Here is a 27,806-nt window from a genome sequence, read left to right as displayed (position 1 = left end):
CATGTTCTGATGATCTAACAGGATTTAAAACACAAAACTGTAGCAGCACATGCAATGATGTCAAAGGAATCTCATCTGTCTGTCTACGAGTCCTCACACCAGAAACAACAATGTTTATTGCAGTAGATGGTCAGCATTAAAAAAACTTCACGATATAAATGGAATTTTAGAGAAGAGTTTATGACCAAGTTGTTTTGTGATACCCTTTCTGCTACTGTTGCTGATGTAATTCTGCAATGTGAGTATGTATCTTTACATCAAATTCATAAAACAAAGTTCTTATTTACCAATCTTTATAACTCAGTCCCCTGTATTACAAATCTATGTAATTTTTGACATACATCTTTCTTTTAAAGCTCTGGTAGGAACAAAAGCCAAAATGTCACCATAGTTAACTGGCAAACCATCCTTACATGATACGTTCTTTGCATTCCCATTCATGTGTCAGTCAAATCATCATAGCCTAGTGTTATTAGTATCAGTTTTAAATCAAACTTTTCTCCACTATTCCAATTTTTTAAGTAGTCTCCCTTAGATGCATCAAGCCAAAGCACCCCATCAGCCTGACATGACAGTTCTGTATAACAATGCGAACTTCTACATTAGGTAACAACTGGTTTCCAGTGCAAAACAGAAATATCGTAAGTTCCAAATATTGTAATTTCTCCAAAACTACTAATCAGATTCTGAAGAGTGAAGTGTCACTGAATTCATCATTTAGAACTACGAGACTAGCAGCAGAAATTAATATAATTCTACCTGAAAAAGCAAAGTTGATACCAATATCTCTAACATAGTTATGCAGAGAGAATATGCATCCTTTAGTGAAGACATTTATCATAATTCATTCGGGGAAAATAGAATTATGGTATCTTTAACAGTTCAAGAAACAACTGGGAAGAATAGCTTAGCTGTATCGCCTTGTATACTAGCAAACATAATCTTGTTCAGTTCACTATGATAGTCATAACAACCCCCAGTCTGTTGGTACGAATGAGAGGGATAGTCCCACAGTTGTAGCAATTTCACTTCAGAGAAAGATAAGAAATTGCTCAGTAGCCTTGATTTCGGTTGTGTGTTCCACCAGGTACCATTTCTAATGATCTTGCTGCCAACAGTTAACTACTTTCTTCGAACATGTGGAAATTTGGATTCTTTCCTCACTTCTTTTCTGCCACTCTGAAGTGTTGCTAACACATTGTGATTGTCTTCTATGACCATTCAAATTAGTGGCTGTTGAGATGCAATGTGTATACAGGGAGTGTTCATAAAGTATTTCAAGTGATTTCACTGTGAAGTGACCGTGTGTTGCAGTGCATTTGGATCATTTGGGCTAGACTCTGAAGGGGAAGGAGGAAGAGAGGAGGATGCACCAGGTTCACAATGCACCCCAAGTCAGTCTGGTCTGAGCAGTGGTTGTGTCAGCGTCTTTTTCATTCAGTGAAACTCATCTCCGAGACCGTGTCTTCATCTGTAATGGAGTAAATGATTGAACAACGGTATGTGATCAAGTTCTGTGCCAAACTTGGCAAGAGTTATACTGATACAAATCAACTGATTCAGCAAGCCTTCTCTCTTTTAACTGCATTGCAGATCTAGATTTCAATTGACAGTGCAGCTGTCATCAGCACACTGATCAAACGCCATGTCACAGTTGTCAACAATTACAGATCCACAATTACATACTGTTACAAGTAGTGATGTAGACTGAACGTAATTATGACGACACATTTTCCAATCTAACTCAGGCATGTACAAGCATTAGTCCAATTTGACAGATGACATTACAACCGATACAGACCGCCTTTCTGCCCTGGCTTTGTAATTATATGTTGAACAATTTTTTTTTTTTTTTTTTACAACACCAATTGTGTTACTTTATGAACACACCCTGAGCCTAATCAGTGATTTAAACACTCTCTGATTCTAGTAATAGCACTACCATTTTCATTAAGAACAACATAAAACAACTTGCTCTATGAAACAGATACTATTCTTCGGCACTTACTTTAGATAAAACTGTGTTTCAACTAATTCTATCAGCCATTTAATTTGAATTACTTGGTGGATCTCATGATAGTATCTTCACCACCATTATTACTGTTACCATGTCTTAGTGAGAATGCCACACAACTTTAAGTTTGCAACAGAGTTTCACACACTTCTCAAACACTGTTTTATACTTGCCTTCGTTAGAGTTGGTCACGAGAAGATCAAATTTTAGTCAGCCACAATCTTTTGCATCCTTCCTTCAGGGATACTCTCCAATCTACAAAATTACTTAGTCCATCTTTATGCTGCACTGACTACCAATCTCTTGCCACATAGGTCACATTTTGTGGAAGACCCAGGTGCAAGACTGTCCTATACATCTATTCAGCACATCTTACTGCAGCCCCATCACAGGCACATCTTATCCTATCAGAGGCAGTGTCACCTGTGAAATCAGTCTTATCACATAACAGTACTCCTGTAACTTATGGCAGTATTTCATGTGGACAATACCACCAAACAGCTGTCCAGTCAAGTTAATAACCAGAGCCAAACCGTGGCTGAGGACAGAGTTGAGCATTCAATGACAGAAAATGCTGCTCAGAACTTGCTTTGATTTCAATGACTGTTTCTCAACCTAAACCATTTCAATCGTCTCCTAACACCAGCTTTTCTGAATTACATAGATGGGGATTGTCTTTGCAACTTATCCTTCAATCCTCTAAACCCCCAATCTCCCTGTCCCACACAGACCCCTGCCCAGTAACTGTAACTTCACTCAACCTGCACTCATTCTCTCCTCTTTGGATTTTCCATCTTCCTGTTCTACACTGCCTGACAAAAGGAGTTAAGCACCCAGAAGACATGGTCTGATATCAATGTAACTTCTTACTCATACACACTATAAGCAGGTATGTAAATGATTTAAAGTTGCAGTTCTCTGTGATAGGTAGAACAGCCACTGGAGTGGACTAGTGTTGTTCACGTTTACTATTGTTACCATGCCTCGTAGGATAAATAAGGAGAGTGAACAGCATCAGACTTAGCGACCACTGAAGGACACGGAGATGCCACGTGCGCCTGTGAGACAGCATTATCAGCACCTGATAAGAGTCTGATAGGGACCTCATTGTGTGTTGCCATTTGGCCAGCTGGTCAAATCGTGCAGTATCCAGATGTGTGGGGCATTCAGGTGTGACAGCATCCCAATGTTGAATTGCATGGGAATGTCGGATTGCATGGGAATAGGAGGGCAGGCATATGCATCGTCAAGCTCCCAGTCGACCATGTCTCGACACCACATGGTAGGATCACCATATTGTGCATGGAGCACATCACGACCCCTTCACACTGTGCCTACCACCCAAGAACACGTAATGCACTCCCTGCAATATTCCATCATCCCCCACCACTGGTTGGAGGCTAGTGGCAGCTAGACTAGGGAATTACTCGCACAGACCGCCAATAACACCACAAAAATGGCCGTGTTTCGATGGTGCTGTGGTTGGCAAGTACGGATGCTGCTGAATGGCACTGTATTGTGTTCAGCAAAAAATTGCAATAGTGTAGTATGCTGGATAATCCTTGGCAAGTATAGCGGCAACCTAGCGAGAGGTCCAGTCTTCAATGTTTTGGACAGGCACAGTACTTTTACTCCTGGTGTCACAGTGTAGAGAGACTGAGTGTGATTTAGGTCATGGCTGGCAGTGACTGAAGGAAGTCAAATGGCACAATGCCATGTCACGGACGTACACAGTCTTCACGTGTCACCTCTCTTGTGACAGTATCTCGGTGTCATTTTTCAACACGACAATACTTGTCCGTATGTGACACGTGTTTCCACAAACTGCCGGCATGATAAGGTGCTCACATGGGCAGCAAGATCCCCAGACCTACCCTGATGAAACATGTAACAGACATCAACTCTGATCCAGTGCCAGTACCAAGGACATCACGAACCAGTTACAAAAGTTGTGGGCCGACTTGGCTCAGGAGAGGATACTATGGCTTTATTATACCCTTTCCAATGAATTAGTGCATGCATCCAGGCCAGATGGAGTGCAGTGACATACTGATAGGTGGGCTCATACTGTCAAGTTCTTTGAAGTTCGACTATTTGGTAATCAATGAAGTAACATCAAAAACCGTCTCAATTTGTGGAATTTCATTTCTTTCTCCCTTTCCGGGTGCTTAACCTCTTTTTTTTTTTTTTTTTTCCTTCTTCAGACAGTGTCCTTCCCTATTCCATTCTACATCATGGAGCACTGAGCACAGCTCCATTTCCTTGCAATCGACGCAAGCTCACGAGTGCACTGATCACGGCACATGTATGTTATGAATGGAATTAGGAACAAAAACTGCGATCTTCGGGTTGAAGACTGGTTTGATACACCTTTTTTTTTCCATTTTCTACCCTGTTAAGCCTTTGCATAATTATAGCAACCTACATCCAGTTTAAACAGGTTAATGCAATCAAACATAGGTCGTCCTCTACAAATTTTACTCCATAACCAAACTGACTATTCTTTGGTGCCTCAGAATATACCAAATCAACCGATCTCTTCTTTTCGCCAAATTGTGATGTAATACTATCTTTTCCGCAGCTCAATTCAGTACTTTATCATTAGTTATGTGAGTGACTCATCCTATCTTCATTATTCTTTGGCAGCACTATATTTCACAAGCTTCTATTATTTTCATGCCTATATTGCTTACTGCCTACTTTTCACTTCCATATAGAGCCATGCTATATACAGACAAACATTATCAAACAGCACTTCCTAATAATTTTTTCTTTCTCAGAAATGCTTTTCTTTCGACAGACATTCCACATTTTATATCCTCTTTACTTCAGCGCCATCATCTGTTATTTTTCTGCCCAAATGGCAAAGCTCATCCATGACTTTTAGTTTATCATTTACTAATCTAATACCCTCAGCATCACCCTGTTTAATTCAACTAAACTCCATTACCTTTGTTTTAATTTTGTTGACATTCTCTTTATAAACTCTTTTCAAGTCACTATCAATTCTGTTCGACTGTTCCCTTTCAAATATCTCCTTGGGTTACTTTATTTCTTTATCAACATAAATGTTGTGAAACACAGGGGATGGGCTACAGCTCTCTCTCACCATCATCTCAGTTACTGCTTCCCTTTCATGTCCTTCGGCTCTTAAAATTATAGTCTGGTTTCTGTACAAGTTGAAAATAACCTTTTGCTGTCAGTATTTCATCCCAGTTAGCTTCTGCATTTCAAAAAATTTATTCCCGTCAACACTGTCAAAAGTGGTTTTTTTTTTAATTCTCCAAATGATGTAAAGGCAGATTTGCATTACTTGCTTCTGTCTTTTAAGTCAAGTCACAGGGTTGGTATTGCCCTGTGTGTCCCAACATGACTCTGGAACCCAAACCTGTCTCCAATGTTGCCTTCCACTTGCTTTACATTTTACCATAAATGTCCTGAGGTTATTTCACCTGTCTCATATATCTTGCAGACTAGACACAATAATATAGCCATGGCTGGCTGTCCAAGAATGTCAGTAATTCAGAAGGCATATTATCTACTCCAAGGAAGTTGTTCCGACTTAGGTCTTCCAGTGCTCTGTCAAGTTCTCCTAGCAGTACATGTCCCATCACTTCATGTACTTCCTCTTGCTTTCCATAATACCAACTTGAAGTTACTTTCCTTTGAACAGTTCTATATATTTGATTCACATTTCAGCCTTCCCATCTTTGCTTAGTACTGGCTTTCCATTTGAGCTCTTTATGTAGATACAGGTCCTTTTCTTTTCTCCAAAGGTTTCCACCATTTTCCTATTGGTGACCTCTATCATTCCCACAATCACACATACATCGACAGCTTTGCATTTCTCCTCTAGCCATTCCTGGTTCACTATTTTTCATTACTTGCCAACCTCATGCCTTAGATGTCAATTCCTCTTTCCAGCTAGATATTTATATTTTCTCCTTTTGTACAAAAAATTCAGTATGTTTGTGTGTTATACAAGAATTTCTACTGGCCATTGGATTTTGCCTATTTGACTTCCTGCTTTCATTATTTTCTTTGACTTCTACTGTATTCACTCACCTGTTCCAGCCAATTGTTGCTTAATTCTCTTTTTGAATCTTTTAGAAACCTCTAGTTCTTTTAGTTTATCCCAGCCCTATCTCCTGAATTTCCCAAGTATATTCTTCAGTTTTAATCTGGAGTTCATAAACAAGAGCTATGGACTCAGTCCATGTCTGCTTGAGGAAAATTTCTGAATATAAAAAAAAAGTCTGATTTCTAATTCTCTTTCCTACCATTATGTAATCTACTGGCAGCATTCTGGTGTCTCCAGGATTCTTTCACATATACAACCTTCTTTCATGCCAATCCCCCCCCCCCCCCCTCCCTTCCTACCTTCCCCAGTATTTAATTCCAGTCCCTCATTACAAATAAAAGTTCATCTCCCTTAAATGTCTGAAGATCTTATCTCATTAAATATTTTTCCCAAAATCATCATCTGTGGAGTTAGCAGGCACATAAACTTATACTACTGTTGTGAGTGTTGGGTTCTAGTCTATGTCCGTAATTGTAACGCATTCCCTATTCATATTGGTTCCACATATTCTTATTTTCTAGTCCTGTATTACCACTACTATATTTTTTGCTGATTATCATGTACTCATCCATTCAAAAAGGGTCAATGGAAGTGTGTGATTTCACCCGTCTGCTCTGACCCTTGACATAATAGTGTTGTGGTGTGTGACGTCACTACGGCATGGAGTTTTTGAGTTGGTTGTGTTTGTAGATGTTGTGTTGTTATATCTGATGGTGCCCTCTAGAGGTGGAGGTGGACATGCTGAGTTTAACATGTGGTATTGGGTTCATTTGAGTTGTTGTTGTCATCATGCTAACGTGGTTCTGAGTTTATGTTTTTGTTGCTATAACGAGTGTTGAGGAAGTGTTTTCAGTGAGTTATTAAGGTTTGTTTTGTTCATGTGTTTGGCGCTTTTCTTGGGCCTGATTAGTTTGGTGTTTGTTGTGGGGAAATAACTAATTTTTTTATTGCTTTTTTGTTAGGTACAGATAAGGCAGTTAAATTCATGAGGGTATCGCTACATTTTGAGATAGGTGATGGTACAATGACTATCATACAGCTTCTGCAGATTTTTGGTCACCATGGACATGTGGCATTTTTGTGTGTGTGTGTGTGTGTGTGTGTGTGTGTGTGTGTGTGTGTCAGAGGCGTTTGTTGGTAAGTAATATTTGTTTTGGTTTTATTCTATAGTAATTATGATGTTTTGTGTGTTGTATATTTATGGAAGGTCAGTTGTGTTTTAATTGATGTCGCGAATATGGGATATTTGGGTTTTTGAGTTGGTTTTGGTTCCACTTTTCAGAGTTGTAGTTGTTGGTTTTTTGGTACTGGAAGCTGTGGTTGAGCTGTATATATCAAAGGAAGTTTCCAATTCCACTTTTTGGGACTGTAGGTGTTGGTGTTTTCTTTTTTTTTAATTTATTTATTTATTTTTTTTTTTAAATAAAATCTGTGGCCGAGCTATATACGTCGAGGAAAATGTCCAATTCCTGTTGGTGTAGTGGAATTTAGTAATTTAATTTTTTATATTATTTGTTTTGAGATTGTGCCGTGTTTTTTCACTGGTGTATATTTAGCTTGTCCCCGCCCTAAACGCCCAATTTTCCATGGTTGTCCCATTAAGTTTCATTTTATTTTTGGAGTGAGTCATCATTTTGTCATTTTTATTATTGTTCGCGTTTATTGGTGTGTGTATGTAGTGACATCATTGTAGTCATTTTGTATAAGCTGGAAGTAGCCATTTCCGCCATATTGATGGCATCATGGGTCAAAGAAGACAGGTGGAATCGGACACTCCTGTAATGCCCTCAAAACTATGGTTCTTCCAGCCACTATACTTAACTAATACCCACTTAAAAATAATGTGGGGTCATTCCATGTCAAGTGTCCCAGTTTAGAACATGCTCCCAGCACAGCCATCTCCAATTTTGATGAAATATGTACAGTATATAACTGAGGGCACTACATGAACTTATGCAAAGTTTCAGGCTCACCTGTAACTTAGTTGAGGTGCTAGAGCCACTTTTGTGAAGACCACTTTTACAGAGACCAAAAAGTCGTGAAGAAATCTTCAAGTTTGGCATTCCACTGTTCCTAATGTAAAAGAGCTAGACTGTAGCTTCTGGGTATAGTGGTACAACTTCTTGTGCTCTACACACAAATGATGGAAGTAGAGTTCAGAAAGCAATGCATTTGGCATAATCTAAGTTCAAAGAGGGCAACAAATCACGTCACGAGAAATTTGTCCCATACTTTAACGAGGCATAAGTAGTGGAGAAAGTGTGTTATGTCCCTAGTCTTTTGCCAAACTACTGTCTGTCTGGGTGTTTAGTACATCACACATTTGGGTCTGGCTTGTGTGTTTAATTTCTGTGCTACCATCCTGTAAATTTGCTAAAAAACATGAATGTATCAAAATATATCTGCATTCAAAGTCATGTGTCTCAAAATGGACACCTACCACATTACATTCATTAACACCCCGCAACAGAGCAGATTTCATTCTATTAGAGAAACTTATTTTCATTTTGGTGTCTCTTTGGGTAAGGTGCAAAAATTGCACCTTAAATTTGAAATTTTGTTGATTATGTCTGCAGTGTTTAAATGTCCATTTTGCTTTTTATTTGGTGATTTTAAACCTGTTTGTGACAGGTACATTGCTAAATTTAACCATTTAACTGTACTCGAGACTGCTACGTAATTTTTGTGAAGCTGAATGATAGTTAATTTTATTTCTTTACTTTATTTAGGACTCGACAATTTGATTTTTGTGCCTGAAGCACATGAAGTTGTCGCTAAAATGGAAAAACAAGAGGGGGATTCCACATCAAATCATCCAGAAATTTTAGGAAATGATACCCATCATCACGCAAATCCTTGAAATTTTGTGTAATGCAAGTTTATCTATATATTTTCACATTTCCAAAATGTAACTGTTGAAAGTCAATTATTTTTTCACTTATGATAAAAAGAAGTTGTATAGATTCAGGAATTCAGGCTTTCATAGATGAGCTACTTTATAATTTAAAAATGCAATAGTTCCTACAGTTTTTGCAGTGGAAGCTTGATTCCCCCCCCCCCCCCCCCCCAAAGAGGAAGGTTTATAGGCAGGCTTCTTGTAGGGAATATATACCATATACATCTCAGAAAAAATTGTAAATAATTTCTTTTAAACAAAATCCATGGATGGACATTATAATTTTTTAAAGGTAGAACCCCTCATAGACACCTTTTGAAAATTTACAATATTATTATAAATATTCCATTATGTCACACAAAAAGAATCAGTTTGCAGAAACAATGGGAAGTGTGAAAAACAACATTACAGTACAAGATATATTGAAGCTGCTAATTCATGACTACCATGTCACCACTGAATTGCTGAATTTGGTTACACTGAATTTCCCTAGGAAACAATAATATCTGAGAACACTGTTTTATTGCCACAACATGTATTGCATCATCTGGTTCCTTTTGTTTTGGGTCATGTATTCACCGAGCATGCAGTTCTGAGCTCTTGTACTGAGTTGTACCCAGAGTCATGTACTGAGTCGTACCCAGAGTCAATTACTGGTTAAAAATTCAATTGTTGCAGTTTTTAAGTATTCATTCCAAACCGAAAGTCCCCTAATGTTACAATAACAATGTGAAATACTTTTGTAATGAAACAATGGGATAGAATTATTTTTCATTATTTAATTACTTTTTAGGTTATACCAATCATCTTTTGAATTATTTACGACAAATATTGGCTTTATGACTGAAGTAGTACGGAAAGTTCAAGCAGGCAGTGTTTTCTTGGAAAGTATCTGCAAGATATGTGTGATAATGTCCTGACTTGTGTGAATGAACTGACTAGTGAAGAACAAGAACTTTTATTATGACGAAGCAATAGTCATTCATTCTGTGATTTAAGTGTTTCATGTGTGTGTGTTAAACAAAAGGACAAGTACCTGCGCAGATTCTCTCTACGCAAGAAAATTTGCTGTGATCCCTTCAAGTGCCATAGACGATCTGTTTCATCTGGATAGCATGAAATTACTTTAGAAAAGGCAAAGACCTTCAAAATGAGAGGCTTTAGCGTTATTCCTGGGGAGAAAATGTGCCCAACCTGTATAAAACTTATTAATGAAAAACAAGCAAGTGACGACTCATCACCAGACTATATAAATGACAGTAATGTGAAGGTGCAGGCTCCAGAAAAATCTGTGCTCAATACTGGCTTAACTAGCTTAGCAGTATCTCCTGCAAAGCTGCATTCAGTTGCTCAGCATAGTCGGTAAGCAACAGCCAAACAAAAACTGGAATCAGCAGCTGGGGCTTTGAAAACTAAAATTTCACATACATATGAAGTTGAGCTGGCTGCTAATGCAAGCACTATCCCTGACAGTGGTTTAATAGAACTAGAAGAAAAGGTAAAACATCATTATGAACTCATGGACAAAATCAAACAGAAAATTGAATATGCAAATAATGGTGAAAAAATTCAGTTACTTACTCTTGTGCTGCCAACTTGGCCAGAACAAAAAGTCAGTTTCAAATTTCAGGTTTCTGAATATTTGGTATGACAAGCAAGGGCTCTTTTAATGGAGAAGAGCTGGTTGGTTGGTTGGTTTAAAAGAGGGGGGAAGGGACCAAACTGCTAGGTCATCAGACCCTTGTTCCCATTAAAATAATTTCACAAGGTTGGGAGTAAAACAATCGAGACATACAAAACACAGCTGGAAGAAAAGAGAAAACCACAAGAATGACAGAAGAGCAACAAACACTAAAGTGGACAAAATCGTACAAGGAAACCACAGAGAGATGCAAGAAACACGTAGAAGAGATCAAAACAAGAGAGCAGATTACCATGGCTGGCTGACCATGAGAATAAACAGGAGAAGCCAGACACTCTGCAATACATTACAACCTCCACCCTAAAAGCACTAGGGTGGAGAAGACAGAGGGACCAAGGACATGTGCTAAAACTTAGATCAAATGATAAAACCCACCCTGACGAATAAAATGTAAAACTAAAGCTTCTGTTGAGGCATTGTCACCCAGCACTGAAGGTAGAGTGCTGGGAAAGTTAAAAGTCCGCCACAGAGCGGCTAAAAGTGGGCAGTCCAGCAAGAAGTGGACAACCGTCATTTGTGAGCCACAGTCACACCGAGGTGGGTCCTCGCGATGGAAGAGGCAATCATGCGTTAGCCACGTATGGCCAATGCGGAGCTGGCAGAGGACAAGTGATTTCATGTGAGAGGACCGCATCGGAGACTTCCACACATTCGTAGTCTCCTTAATGACACGCAGTGTATTGTGTGTACTGTTATGCCATTCCATCTCCCAAAGCCGAAAAATCCTGTGGCCGAAGACAGAATGCAGGTCAGTTATGGGGATGCCAATCTGCAGAAGCGGCTTCCATGTAGCCTGCTTGGCGAGCCTGTTGACAAGTTCATTTCCTGGGATTCCGATGTGGCCTGGGGTCCACACACACACACACACCACTGAATGACAGGACCGTTCCAGGGCATAGATGGACTCCTGAATAGATGCTACCACAGGATGACAAGGGTAGCACTGGTTGATAGCTTGTAGGCTGCTCAAGGAGTCAGTACACAGGAGAAATGATTTGGCAGGGCACGAGTGGATGTGCTCAAGAGCACAAACTATGGCCGCCAGCTCTGCAGTGAAAACACTGCAGCCATCTGCAGGAGTGCTGTTCAGTATGTCCTCCATGAATATACGCAAAGCCTACGTGACCACCAGCCACTGAGCTGTCGGTGTAAACCACTTCATGGCCCAGGTACATGTCGAGAATCGAGAGGAAATGACAGTGGAGTGGCGCAGGGTTAATGGAGTCCTTGGGGCCACGTGAAAGGTCCAGGCGAAGCTTTGGCCAGGGTTTACACCATGGAGGTGTAAGTGAATGGACCTCAAGTGGAGGTGGTAAAGGGGACTCCAGTTCAGACAGAAGGGACTGGACGCGAACCACTATTGTAAGCCCTGACCCGGGCCGCCGATGCGGGAGATGAACTGTAGTGGTTGGGAGAATGAGGGACTCCGGCCTCCACCAGGATGCTGGTCACTGGACTCACCCTAAAAGCTCCTGTCGCTAGGCAAACACCACAGTGGTGCACTGGGTCAAGTAAACGCAACACTGGGGGTGCCGCTGAACCATAAAACAGACTCCCATAATCAAGGCAGGATTGAAAGGCGTAGAGTGATCTGCACCCAAGTTGGTGTTGCTCAGGCGGCAGAGGGCACTGAGGTGCTGCCAGCACTTCTGCTTAAGTTGACGAAGGTGAGGAAGCCAAGTCAATCGGACGTCGAAAACCAGTCCTAAGAACTGATATGTCTCCACCACAAAGAGTGGATCATCATTAAGGAAACGTTCTGGCTCCGGATGAACGGTACGATGCCGACAGAAGTGCACGACACACAACTTTGCAGCTGTAAACTGGAAGCCGTGGGCTACAGCCCATGACTGTAGCCTTGAAGATGGTTCCCTGTAGGCATCACTCAGCAACACCAGTACTGGTGGAGCAGTACGAAATGCAGACGTCGTCTGCATACAGAGAAGGTGAGATGGACGGCTCTACAGTATGGCCACTAAAAATAGAGATACACTCAATACAGAGTCCTGGAGGACCCCATTCTCCTGGATATGGGGGGGGGGGGGGGCACCAACTTGGACACGGAAAGTATGGAGCAACAAGAAGTTTTAGATAAAAATCGGGAGTGGGCCCTGGAGACCCCACTGATACCATGTGGCAAGGATATGATGTCACCAGGTAATCTTGTGTGCTTTACATAAGTCAAAAAAGACGGCAACCAGATGTTGGCAGCTGGAAAAGGCTGTTCGGATCCTCGGCCGTAAGCATGGTGCCACCCCACAAGGGGTTATGCACATTAAAATCTCCAAAAAGTAGGAAAGGTTTAGGGAGTTGATCAATCAGTGCAGCCAATACGTTCAGGGGTACTGTACCATCTGGAGGAAGATATACATTGCAGACAGTTATTTCCTGTGTCATCCTTATTGTGACAGCCACCATAAGAGGGTTTTGAAGGGGCACAGGTTCACTACATACTGAGTTCAGGACAGATGAAAACTCCACCTGACACTATTGAAGTCACTACGGTTCCTGCAATAATCCTTACAGCTAAGAGGGTAGGGGTCTGCATTGCCGGGAACCAGATTCCCTAGAGGGCAATGCAGAAAGCAGGTGTAAAGCTTAACAGTTGCTGCTGTAGCTCAGCAAAGTGGTGGAAAAAACTGCCGCAATTCCACTGGAGGATTATATGATTGTGAGACTGAGATGGCATGAAATACTCCATGAGGCAGTCTACGCCTCAGGGTCACCTGCTGCCACTGGATAAGTACCTGTGCGATCACTTGGTGCTCCTTAGGTTTGTCCGGCTGGGAGAGATTCACCGAGTCAGTCTCAGGGACTGAAGTAGGTGTGCAGGAGGAACAGGGAGGGAAGTGTCCCCCACCAAGGGGCAGATGGAGTCTGACGGCTCTGAGAGCCAACTGTGCATGGCAGAAAGGAAGATGGTAGTACTGTTGTCGTAGCAACAGTGTAGGTTGACGTCATATGCACAGGATGTAGCCACTCATATTTTCTCTTGGTTTCAGTGTAGGTCAGTTGGTCCAGGGTCTTGTATTCCACTATTTTTCTTTCTTTCTGAAGAATCCTGCAGTCTGGCAAGTAAGGCAAATGATGCTCTCTGCAGCTGACAGAGGTGGGAGGTGGGGCACAGGGAGTATTGGGATGTGAAGGCACAATCCTGACAGGTGACACTGGAAGTACAGCGGGAAGACATGTGGCCAAACTTCCAGCACTTAAAGCACCGCATCAAGGGAGGGATATATGGCTTTACATCACAGCGGTAGACCATCACCTTGACCTTCTCGGGTAATGTGTCACCCTCGAAGGCAAAGATGAAGGCACAGGTGGCAACCTGATTATCCCTCTGACACCAGTGGATGCGCCAGACAAAATGGACACCTCACTGCTCTAAAATGGGCGCGCAACTCATGGTCAGGCTACAAAAGAAGGTCCCTGTGAAATATGATACCCTGGACCATATTTAAGCTCTTATGGGGCGTGATGGAAACAGAAACATCGCAGCAGGCCCTGGAGACCCCACTCTCATAATGTGGCAAGGACATTATGTCGCCAGGTCGTGTCGTAAGCTTTTCGTAAATAAAAAAACGATGGCAACCAGGTGTTTGCATGTGGAAAAGGCAGTTTGGATTGCAGACTCAAGGGACACAAGATTATCAGTGGTAGAGCAACCCTGGCGGAAACCTCCCTGGCATGGAGCCAGTAGGCCATGTGACTCCAGGACCCAACACAACCGCTGGATCACCATAAGTTCTAGCAGCTTACAAAGAGGTGAGGCTGATGGGCCGATAGCTATCCACATCAAGTGGGTTTTTACTGGTTTTGAGCACTGGGTTGATGGTGCTCTCCCGCCTTTGCAATGGAAAGACACCATCGAACCAGATTCAGTCGAAGAGGACGAGGAGATATTGCTTGTAGTCGGACGAAAGATGTTTAAGCATCTGACTGTGGATCCAATCTGGTCCATTAGCAGTGTCAAGGCGAACTGCTAGGACGCTGAGGAGCTCTCACTCTGTAAATGGGGCGTTATAAGGTTCTTTGTGGCGTGTAGTGAACAAGGGGATCTTTCCTTCCATCTGCCGTTTGAGGTTGCAAAAGGCTGGAGGTAATTTGCTGATGCAGGGGCTCGAGCATAGTGCTCGGCAATCATGTTTCCTTTGGTAGAAAATACGCCATTTATGGTAATGCCGGGGACACCTGTTGGGGTCTGGTACCCAAAAACACGTCCGTTCTTCGTTCCGACTTGGGAAGGTGACATATGGCACCCAATGGTTGAGACATACCTCTCCCAACACTCCTGTTTCCGTCTTTTTATAAGGTGGCGAACGCAGGCACAGAGCAATTTAAGATCTTTTAAGTGCTCTAGGGAAGGGTGCCGCTTATGTCACTGTAGAGCCCCTGCACTCCTTAATGGCTTCAGCAATTTCCAGTGACCACCAAGGTACTGACTTTCACCGCGGGCACCCTAAGGAACAAGAGATTGCGGTTTCCACTGAAGAAACAATCTTTCGAGTGACCAGCTCAACCACCATATTGATGGTACCATGTGGGGGAGATTCAACGGAGACAGCAGAGGTGAAAGCTTCCCAGTCTGCCTTGTTTATAGCCCATCTGGGTAGGTGGCCATGGGCATGACGCTGCGGGGAGTGACAGGAAGATGGGGAAGTGGTCACTACCACACAAGCCATCATGGGGTCTCCAGTGGACAGATGGGAGAGGTCCTGGGCTGCAAAGCGATAAATCAATGGCCGAGTAAATACCATGAGCCTCACTGAAATGTGTGGCGAACCCAGTATTGAGGAGGTAGAGGTCAAGTTGAGACAGTAAATTTTTGGTACCTCTACCTCGGCCAGTAAGCACGGTGCCACCCTGCAAGGGGTTATGGGCGTTAAAATCTCCCTAAAGTAGGAAAGGTGTAGGGAGTTGTTGAATCAGTGTAGCCAATACGTTCAGGGGTACTGCATCATCTGGAGGGAGATATATGTTGCAGACAGTTAGTTCCTGCATCGTCCGTATCCTGACAGCCACAGCTTCAAGAGGCATCTGAAGGGGGCACAGGTTTACTACATACCGAGTTCAGGACATAGATGCACAACCCACCTGACACACTATTACATTTGCTATGGTTCTCGTAATATCCCCTATAGCGTGGGGGGCAGGGGCCCACATTGACGGGAACCAGGTTTCCTGGAGGGCAATGCAGAAAGCAGGTGTTAAGCTTAACAGTTGCTGTAGCTCAGCCAGGTGGTGGAAAAAACCGTCGTAATTCCACTGGAGTATGACATTATTGTGAGACTGGGAAGGCATGAAACACTCAATGAGGCAGTCTACACCTCAGGATCACCTGCTGCCACCGGATGAGTACCTGTGCGATCAACATTCATTTTGTCTAAGGGCCCAGCGAGATCTAGGTCCTCAGCAGACACAACAATCACCACTTCATCCTCAGATGCAGGGCTTGTAGGTAGCGGTTGTGTGGGTGCCATCGCAGTGCCTTGGTTCTAGCGGGTCCTTTTCTTTTTTAGTTTCTCTCGCTGCTCCTTAGGTTTCTCGGGCAAGGAAGGGCTTCACTGATTCAGTCTCAGGGACTGAGGAGGACTGTGAAGCCCTATGACCAGCTACCTGTGTGTGCACTTCAGCCACTGGCGGGTGTCCGCTTTGCCACTGGTAGTATCCTGGGAAGGGAGTGAGCCAAGGGACCACTTCACAGCAAGAGGAGCTGAAGAAGACTTACACTTCTCCAGCTGCAAGGTGGGACTAATGTCCCCGATGGTGGGAATTGCTCGCGAAGTAGGTGTGCAGGAGCAACAGGGAGGGAAGCGCCCCCACCATCAATGGGGCAGGTGTAGTTTTACAGCTCTGAGACCCGACTGGAATTGGCGGAACTGATGGGGTGATAACTGTTCTTGTAGCAGCGGCATAGGAAGATATCATATGCACAGGGTGCAGCATTCAAATTTCCTCTTAGCCTCAGTGTAGGTCAGTCGTACAGGGTCTTGTATTCCATAATTTTCCTCTCTTTCTGTAAAATCCTGCGCAGTTGACATAGATGAGAAGCGGGGCACAGGGAATATTGGGATGTGAAGGTTTGTCCATAATATCGACAGGTGACACTGGAAGTACAGCGGGAAGACATACTGCCGAACTTCCAGCACTTAAAGCACCACGTCGGGGGAGGGATATATGGCATAACATCACAGCGGTAGACCATCACCTTGACCTTCTCGGGTAATGTGTCACCCTCGAAGGCCAGCATGAAGGCAACGGTGGCAACCTGATTATACCTCGGACCCCTATAGACGCGCCGGACAAAATGGACACTTCGCCACTGTAAATTGGCGTGCAGCTCGTTGTCAGACTGCAAAAGAAGATCCCTGTGGAAAATAGTACCCTGGGCTATATTTACGTTCTTATGGGGCATGATAGTAACAGAAACAGCCTCAGCTTGTCACAAGCGAGTAATGCCTGTGACTGGGTAGAGGAGGCTGTTTTTATTAAGACTGACCTTGACCGCATTTTGGACAATCCTTCCACCTCCCCAAAATTGTCCTCCAAATGTTCTACAAAAAAATGATGCTTCATCGACACAAAGCATTCCCCATCAGCTCTCGTACATACTGGGTACCGGGGCGAGTAAGATTCACTGTCGTCCTTAGCCTGGCGTTCCTCCCATGGCATCGTCAGGGGGGGAACGAGTTGTGGTTATACTTCCGTGCATTAAATTGAGCCCTTGAATGCTTGGAGACTGCTGGTGGTTGACCACCAGCAAGAGGTGATGTAGTACGCTTCATGAAGTGTCAACCGCCCTGATGCCACCCACTTCGACCAGGGGCCCTCCCCTTGGGTGCCACCCAGCCGCAGCAAAGGCCACCTGGCAGGATGGCCATTACTGGGAGTTCTGATGCCCCAGGGTGACGGGCATCTACTCCTTGGCATACATGGGGACTTAATGGCAAAGGCATCAGCAGAGCGACTCCTGTGTGGCCAGGGGGCTACAACCAACACGATACGTGGCAGCCCCACCACAACGGACTGGCTACCATGCTGGATATCAGATGCAAACAAGTAAACAAGTCCATTATCACTGTCAGCGCAGAGAACGTTCCTGCACAATGGCTGGAGGAAAATGCACCCAGAAGGGTGACCTCGCCCAACAGCTGGAAAATGAGCCGAAGTGCAGATCCACATTGATGAAGGATGCGAAAGGTCTCAGCACACGATGGACACAATGCACCATGTAAGGCGCCCTTCCCCAACTGGCTCACTCTTCGGGAAAATTTTGAAGAATGGAGGTCAAACTCTACAGGGGGCTACCACGTGAAGTCCAAACTGTGAGACTTCCTTTAGTTGCCTCTTATGACAGGTAGGAACACCTCAGGCCTATTCTAACCCCGGACCTGCAGGGGGTTATGGAAAAGGATATTTTACCAATGAGTGAGCAGAAAAGAGAAAAAATATTGCCAGACAATACAGTGCAAAAAGTAAAGAGTTTTTATTTGGATGACGAAAACACAAGAATACTGCCTGGAAAAAAAAGCCAAAGTGAGCACCAGCAAAAATACCTATAACAAAAGTGTCTTGTTTTAAGTAATTTAACTGAACTGTATTCTCTCTATTAAAAAATTATCCTGAAGACAAAGAAGGATTCTCAAAATTTGCTTATCTTCGACCAAAACAGTGTATACTTGCAGGACCATCAGGAGTACATACTGTGTGTGTGTGTGTGTGTGTGTGTGTGTGTGTGTGTGTGTGTGTGTGTGTGCGCGCGCGTGCATTTACCACCAAAACGTTAAATTGCTTCTAAATTCCATTTCTATTAAGGAAACATACCAAGATATAATTAAAATAGTAACATGTGATATAAATAACTGAACCTATATGTTTCATCTGTGCGAAAAATGTCCCATCAGTTCATTGCATAAAACACACAAAATGCAATAGAAGACTATGATCCTAATGAGATGGTATAGTGCAGTCAATGGGTATCAATCGATAGAATGACTAAGTGTTCAAATCACTTCTGTATCAAAATTCTGTGAAAACTAATTAATAAAATTGAAAAACTTACTCCACACTCTTTTATTTCTCAATCGAAATCTGATTATTTGAAAATGAAGAAGGAAACACTTGATGGAGGATCAGTGTTAATTTTAATGGATTTCAGTGAAAATCTCAAGTTTGTTGTTCAAGGTGAAGTACAGGGGTACCAGTGGAACAATGGCAGCTGCACTGTTCACACTGCCCATATATATTACAGAAAGGACAAACAGCTGAAGCAAAAAGCATTTGTATTGTTTCTGATTATCTAGAACATGATGTTGCATTGGTGTACCAGACTCAGAAGACTGTACTGATTTTTTTTAAAGTGTGAATTTCCAGAAATTCATCTTGTGTATGTTGAATATTTCACTGTGGTTGTGGTGCACAATATAAAAATTATTAAGAATTTCAGAAATATCTGCTACCATGAACATGACTTTAGTATAAAGTGCAGCTGTTCCTTTTTTGCTACCGGCCATGGCAAATCTCCCTGTGATGATATTGGTGGCACTGTTAAAAGGCTTGTCACAGAAACAAGTTTGCAAAGAGTTTACAAAGATCAAATACTTACAACTTCACAGGTAATTGAATTCTATCACGAGAACCTGCAAGGCACTTCAGTTCTCAATATTTCAAAAGATGAAATGCTACAAGTCAGACATTACCTTTCTCGGCACTTAATAAGTGCAAAAACAATTCCTGAAACACGATCTATGCATCACATTGTACCAATATCACCAACCAAGATTGGAGCAAAAAGGCTGAGCTGTGATACGGATTTTAGTATTGTGCATGATTTCTCAGATGCACTTACACCACTAATGCCAGAATGCACTGTGCAGTCCAACTGCTATGTTGCATGTGCATATGACTTTTCTTGGTATTTGAGAATAGTTGAGAAGGTGAATTGTGAAGGAGGAGATGTTACAGTAGGGTTCACGCATCCTCATGGACCACTCCCATTCTATTGGACTGATAACGATGTTTGTGATGTTTATTTCTCTCATACGAGGTGTGACAATAAAGTAACAAGACTGATTTTCTTTGTGAGATGTGGCAACCCTGCAGGCTTGCGTAGGCACAATACCTTTGACCTTGGTCTATAAGCTGCTTCTAGCCCAAGCGGCACATCGATGCAACTGCTCAGTCGTGAGATGTGCTGTAATAAGTTAACACATGTTTGTGTCATTTGTCGTGGAAATTGAACCGCATAATATTGCGTAACGGTATGCCATTTCTTTTTGCGTTAAATTGGGTGAAAACGCAACGACAACTTATGGTAAGCTTCAGAAGGGTTTTGGAGAGGAGGTAATGTCAAGAGCTCAAGTTTTTTCTTGGCATAAAATATTTAGTGAAAGCAGAACGAATGTTGAAGATGAAGACCACAGTAGATGACCATCAACCTCACGGACGGATGTAAACTTGGCCAGGGTGCGTGAACTCGTGCGATCTGATCTAAGATGATCCGTGAAACTGATTGCAGAAGAACTGAACATCAATTGAGAAATAACTCACAATCTTGGTATGAGAAAGATTTGTGCAAAAATGGTTCCATACTGCTCTGTCAGTACAGCAATTTTTAACCTCAAAACAAATTTCAGTACAACCACAGCCACCTTATGTACCAGATATCACTCCATGCGACTTTTTTCTATTTCCAACAGTCAAAACGGCAGTCAAGGGACACCATATTCAAACAACACAAGATGTCCAAAAAGCTATGACGAGGGTCCTGGAGGATATTACAGAAGATGAGTTCCAGGAATGTTACCATCAATGGTAGAAGCACTGAAAAAAGTGTGTGCAGTCACAAGGGAACTACTTTGAAGGAGACAACACTAAACTTGACTAAAACGGTAAGCAACATTTTTTTTTTTTCACATCAGCCTCATTACTTTATTGTCGCACCTCGTATTCTAAGTTGGTATCATCACTGCAACTTGCCATACTTATTCTCTGAGCAAAGAGTCCTCAAAGTTGATGGAAGAAAAGTGGTTCTCATACAAAAAAAATATTATCTGAGATCAAAGTGTATTGTCACATGCGTAATTCCGAATCAACTTAAATGCAGACGGCAGCACCACCATTTTGGGCAGTGTTGACAATATTGGCTTTTGACAAAATGCTTAAATATTATAAACAAAATGCTATGTATTTTTACATTCACTTAATTTGGTTATGACAAGTAAGAAGGTGTTCATGTGTCATGTAATGTACTGCAATTTATGTTCAATTTGGATATTGTTATGTGTACTTATATTGTTAATGTCTTTTGGGTAGTAATTGTATTTCTCTCCAGGATAGTGCCATTCATTTTTCAAAACTGATTTTTTTGTGGGATAAAACTTTATTATTGGGGGGAGGGGGACACTTGTCCAAAATATTTTTCTAAATTAACAATAACATTAATTTACAAAAATTTAATTGGGCAACTCTAACATGTTTTCAGAAACTACAGGTCCGAAAGGATATTCAGGGAAAAAACTGTCAGCATACCATATTTTCTTTAAAAACTGCAGCCAATTTTCAAATTTTTACAGTTTGCTTTGAAGTAACGCACTGCATCAAACTTTCAACAATTGCTACCAACAGAATGTATATAAAGCAAAATAGAATAGAGAGACAAGTAGGATCTAATATAGAAGAGTACCAAGCCAGATTTATGAACGGTAGACGTGCAGAACTGATTCGTAATTTAAAAACAATTATGAGAGTTGCAACAACTCTTTTACGAGATTACAATTTTCTCGAGTACTATTGTTCTCTTCGCGAAAGATGATGTCACTAAACAAAGTCTCCCAAATATTCAATATACGTACACGGACCTTGTGCTACAAAATGAAAAATATACACTGGGAGAAACCTGGAGGACGAATAGTTTTTACTTCATACGAAGAAAAGCAACAACTGTGTAATTGTGTGATTCAAATGGGTGCCTGGGGGTACCGATTTGATTTGTTTGATCGAAGAGCGAGCAGTAAAATTTTGTTGGATAGAATGAGACGGAAGGTAGCTAAGTTTGGGACTTCCCACCTTAGACTGGGCTAAGTCATCCCCAAGCATGCACAAAACACTTATCAGTGAGGCAGTGTAGTAACATTGCTACAATGAGAGCAGTTCTGAGTAAAGAGATTGTTGAGAAGTATTTTGAAACTCTTGATATCTCACTAGATGGTATAGCGCCAGAAAACATTTCAAAATTTACAAAGCAGCATACTATGGTTACTTCCATTCTTTGGTGGCATATAGAATTATTTTCTAGGGAAATCAACCTCTTGCAAAGAAAACATACATTGCTCAGAAGCATGTTGTAAGAGTGATGTGTAGTGTAGACCCTAGAAGTACTTACAGAAGCCTATTCCAGAATCTGGGAATTCTTACAACTACTTCTCAATACATATATTCACTTATGTGTTTCATAAGTAAAAACACTGATTTATACAAATGTAACAGTGAATACCATCAGTACAACACAAGGAAGAAACATGATTTCCACACTGAAGGTAAAAATTTGAAGGTTGTGCAGAATCGTGTACAGTACTGTGGTATAAAGATATTTAATGCTCTTCCTCCAGAAATCAAATGTGAAATAGCCAACAAATCTACATTTAAAGAGCTTCTGAGGCAATTTCTTTTAGCCATGTCATTTTACAGTTTGAAAGAGTTTATGAAACACAGTGAGAAACTGCCTTAAAATCAATGTATTATCGTATAAATTGAACATTAAGCTGTACATTCTTGCCACACATGTAACACTTTCAGTGTTAACTGCTTATATTTAACTAGCCTATCTAGGTTATATGACCTTTTTCATATTTAATCTACTATGTTTTATACTTTGTCATCTGTAGGCCTAAGGTTTCTCATTTCATCATATTGTGTTATGGATCATTGTAGCAGTAACGTAACTTTCTAATCTTTACTTGTAAACGTAGTTTATAAGTACTTGTCATTGACAATGTCAAAATTGACACACACTACATCCATGTGAAATTCTCACAGTTGGATCCATGGTGTAAGAAAAGAATAAATAAATAAATAAAATTGGCCAACGTTCAATATAAGATACAAAAGCAGTACATAAAATCTCAGTTCACAACTAGGTAATGGGTGTCATGGCCTGGATGACTTGACATGGAATGACCCAAGATCAAGTTAATGTGTGCAGTTTTGGAAATACTGATTCCCCATGCCATTTAATAACGTACAGTGTCTTAAAAGGACAAAAAGCTGTAAAGGAACTTTCCTTAAAAGAACAAAAATTACTTACTAGACGGAATGGTTTACACCCTAGTGAAAATTCTCAACTATGCTTCCACCATGACACTTTACTCCTACAAAGATTTGAATTTTTGCAAAGATCGTGCCGCAACCTGTTTGGTAAGAAAAACCACACTGCACAAAAAAGTTTGCACTTGATCAACATAGAAACAGCTGACCTTCTAAAAAGTATAACTGTGTCTGGTATTAAACCAAGCCAAAAAAAGTGCCCTTCCTGTTGAGAAGAATTTGATACACTGAAATATTCACAGATGGAAGTTACATCTCGGTCAGATGAAGATGACGAGACTAATGTTGCTCACAATTTGAGTACAAGCTTAACAGCTGTTGGAACATCACCATCAAAATTTCAACGAATTGATGCAAGGGATACAAAAGGATATGCAAAGTGAAAAATACATCAAGCTGAAGGTGCAATTATTAAGAAAGTTGCAGAAGTGGGAGGACTTGATCCCAGTGAACTAGAGCAACCATCCGCAAGCAAGCAATGCTTGACTCGTTCAGATTACAGTCAGCTGATCCTAGTACTGAAAGACAAATTACATATATCAAATCATAATCAGGAAATTCAAACTTTGACCTTAGTTCCCCAAAGCTGGTCTATCAAAAAGACTATGGAAGAATTTTGTTTTTCAGAAAGAATGGTATGTAAGGCTAGAAATTTAAAGGCTGAACAGTGAATATTGGCACAGCCCAAGGTAAATGTGGGGAAAAGCTTCCCGAGGCTGTGATGACAAGAGTCATAGAATATTTTTATGATGAAGAGTTTAGTCAGTGCACTAAAGTTGCTAGTAAACATGTTGTCATTACTGAACTACAGCCTGGCCAGTATGTCGCTTGCATTTATGGGGGAAAATGGTGGATAGAAAATATTTGAACTTTCATGTGAAGAAAAAGATGCCTTGATTAATGTCATGAATCCTCATGGAGCTGCTCAATCATTTCACTGGCCAGTTAGAAGAGACATATGCTGCATTTCAGAACAACAGATAATTACAGTCATAACAGTTCCAGCTGCTTCAATGATAGGGCGGCAATACAGTTTGCCGCAACACTAGTTTTGGACATCAGCAACAAATTTAAAGCATTTAATGACTGAAAAATTCTGCATTATGGCTTGTGAACCACAAAGAGACCCAAACAAGGCCCGGGAACCTGTTGGATACCCACTTTCACATTTGGGAACCTGCTAGATACCCACATTCAGGCTTGACAACCTGTTAGATGCTCAAATTTCGGTTTGGGAACCTGCAGTAAAGAAACCCACCTGTGGCTGACTTTGCATGGCTATCAGGCGAGGCCCCTTGGCAATGGGGCTACGAGTCACTGAGATTGGTAATGGCGTAGCCACTATGGAGCAATGCAAGGATTTTTCTCAAATTACAAAAAAAATCAATAGTTTGGGCACAATTTTTGCACCTTACCCAAAGAGACACCAAAATGAAAATATATTTTTCTAATAGTATAAAATATGCTCTGTTAAATGCTGCTAATGAATGTAATGCGGTAGGTGTTCATTTTGAGATATGTGACTTTGAACACAGATATATTTTGATACATTCATGTTTTTCAGCAAATTTACAGCATGGTAGCACAGTAATTAAACACAGAAGCCAGACCAAAATTTGTGATATACTAAACTCCCAGACAGACAGTAGTTTGGCAAAAGACCAGGCCCATAGCCCACTTTCTCCACCACTTACGTCCCATTAAAATATGGGACAAATTTCTCGCGACATGATGTGTTGTCCACTTTGAACTGAGACTATGCCAAATGCATTGCTTTCTGAACTCTACTTCCATCATTTGTGGGTATAGTACAAGAAGTTGTACCACTATACCCAGAAGCAAGAGCCTAGCTCTTTTGCATTAGGAACAGTGGAATGCCAAACCTGAAGATTTCTTCACAACTTTTCGACCTCTTGTAAAAGTGGTCTTCACAAAAGTGGCTCTAGCATCTCAACCAAGTTACAGGCGACCCTGAAACTTTGCACCCTCAGGTACATACTGTACAAATTTCATCAAAACTGAAGATGGTTGAGCTGGGAGCCTTAGGCCACTTCACGTGGAACGACCCAGTGGTGGTCGTGCTGTGGGGTAATTGTTCACCATTTTCCTCTCCAAGTTTATCCACTTTACCTAAATCGATGCAGTGAGCTTGTGATACTATTGTGACCTGCTTTTACATGAAACATTCTTGTTTGTTTCAATTTCTTTTACAGCTTCCTTCACTTTATTTGCAGCATGAAAATAAAATTGATGATACACAAACAGTGGATGTTGCTGACGCTGCTCTGTGTTTTGACTTTAAGCAGACTCTGCTGCAATAGGGCACGATATTCTTATATAAATAATGTTGTGACTGTGTAAGTCAGAAACATTTACAGCTAATAGTTACTTTTTAAGACTACCACGTGTCTTATTAAATGACAACCTTCTAAAATGGCAAATTTGAATGGACCGGCATAGTATATTATCAAACCTCTTACTTATTAGGTTGTTCAACCCATGTGTGATTGTTTTAAGCCTATATTCTGATACAGAACACGACAATACTAAAGGTTGGCCCATCACTGGAATGAGGAAATTTCCCCGAAACAATTAAATATAGAAAATTAAATACTTTCCTCGTGTAATTCCTAGTGCTGTCCAATCTAAACCTGAAAGGATGGTCGAAAAGTAGATAAGATGTACTTTTTCGTTCAGAGATCCATAGGGAGGAGATCCTAAAGCATGCAGACTATTTCAGGAAACAAGGTTGAGTAATACATATTTCTAAAAAATAATAACATGCCTTTCACAGATGCTACGTGAAACGTCCTTGTGGGGGGAAAAAACACCAATTTCATGCAAGAGGTAATAATGTATGTAGTTAGGCACTGAACCATCGGAGCGTCAATAGCAAAATTAAGTGGGGATGGAAAGTCGTGTTCTACCCCTCCCCCTCGCTAATTTGATTATTTTTCAGTTTTTATGTAATATAGAACTATATGTAGCGGTACATAATCGGCATCAAACTAATCGTCCACATTTATGTATTACGTAAAACAGGTCTTCTGAATTAACTTCGAAACTTTGGTTCTTAAATCGCATTAATTATAGAGCCAACTTAAACCTTTGGACTACACTTAGGATTCATCCATTATTACAACCTTAATTTCATATTAATACCCCCCCCCCCCCCCCCCCAAGTTATTACATGTTAACCTAACCTAGGCTTTGTGTAACTTCCCGCTCAGTCTGTCATCTCTAACACTATTCCAGTGGAAGACACTATCACATTTTCTGACTGATGGTGTCTAAATTCGGTGAACAGCTCCGTCTCAATGTTATTATATGTTTTAAACTTAGTATATTTAAAAGTTCATAGTATCGTAGGGGCAAATTTGTTTTTGTTTTAGGAAATCTTAAAAACCTAAGAAATCGTCAGTTCAACTGACACGCAGAATGCCTGAAAGACAAAGAGCACCCTTTCTGAGAATGGAAGACTATTGGTAATATGCAGAATATCATAAAGCCAGCGTTATCATTTTGTCTTTACCTCTTTAAAATATTTACACGAATTTGTTACTCACACTCGAAATAACGATTCAACACTGTTATATTTAACAATAGTAAGCATAGAAAACTTACCCATCCCAAAAATTCAAGTGCAGAATGCTCCAAGTGTATGGAATCTGTCCATGAATCTTTTTTATTTCTTCCAAATCCATCTTCGCTATTGGTATTGACGCCTGCATCACCAAGGCGGTTGTTGACATATTTCCTATTTTGTAAACTATTTGCATAATATGAAGTTGCTCCTCTCGACTTGATTATACATGAACTGACCTTGCGTAACTCACAGGTATTCACCAAATTTTTAAAACTAAATTTGCCAAATATGTCTCTAGCATTTTTTGTAAGATGTCTTAGCATTTCTTCTAATGTAATTGTCTATCACCTACCGGAGAAACGTTGTTTGTCAACCTAATTAATACCGCACATTTTATCCACACAAATTAACTGTACGAATAAATTAACGGTGAACACCAGCTATAGTTCAAGCATTTTAAGCCACCCTCTCCCCACAGAAACCAAACGGCACCACACACACTACGCAGTGCAGCCAGCCGGTGTATAACTGTATACACAACATTCAGTGTGTGTGTGTGTGTGTGCTACTGTACACAACTACACAAACAGTGACCATCAAAGAACTTCCAGTAGACGCAACCATGGAGGCAAGAATTACCTCCATGGACGCAGCCGAATGAATGACTACCAAAGAACACGTTCAATATTTGTTGATAATAGTAGTTTATCGAAACTTCAATATACTGAAGCGACCTCACACTATCAATAATATTAACAAAAATTGTCAATTAACAAGGCGATTTTAAAGGTTAAGACTTCTACGGCGCCTGGTAGAGTTTTGCACAGAGCATAATTTAATCATCGCTAAAGCTGGGTTTACACTAGCAAGTCGCTTGCAGAAGTTATTACTGAAAGTTATTGCTAGCCTCTTGCAGCTGTGTTTACACAGCAGCGCAAGAATTAAGCAAGATTCTTCCACAAGTTCTTTGGCAAGAAACTTGCGTCAACAACTTGCTGATACTGTTCACATATGCTTTCAGTACCACTACAAGTGTGAGCCGAAGTGTAAAATGACAAGTAGGCGGGTGAGATATGCTGCATCTCTTGTAATTGTAATGCAAAACGTGAAAAAGAAAAAGAGAAGTATTTGGGTTAGAGAGTAGATAATGAGAACATCGCAAATTGGTGCCTTTTGCAAGAACTTAGTATCGAGAGCATGGAT

The 27,806-nt window shown here is 41.1% G+C and overlaps 1 protein-coding gene across 1 annotated transcript in view; it reads right to left on the bottom strand.

Annotated features, from left to right (window-relative positions):
* LOC124554757 overlaps positions 1-27,263 on the bottom strand; it is a 40,428-nt gene extending 13,165 nt beyond the window's left edge. Inside the window, exon 1 of the mRNA XM_047128408.1 lies at positions 26,642-27,263. Coding sequence (XP_046984364.1) covers positions 26,642-26,926 — 285 coding nt within the window. The 5' untranslated portion in view covers positions 26,927-27,263. The remainder of the gene's footprint in view (positions 1-26,641) is intronic.
* Between the last annotated feature and the right edge of the window lie 543 nt (positions 27,264-27,806).

The sequence above is a fragment of the Schistocerca americana genome, chromosome X (genome assembly GCF_021461395.2).
Source record: "Schistocerca americana isolate TAMUIC-IGC-003095 chromosome X, iqSchAmer2.1, whole genome shotgun sequence".
NCBI classification, from domain to species: domain Eukaryota; kingdom Metazoa; phylum Arthropoda; class Insecta; order Orthoptera; family Acrididae; genus Schistocerca; species Schistocerca americana.
Note: the sequence above shows the minus strand (reverse complement) of the source record. Positions and strands in the feature narration are given on the sequence as shown.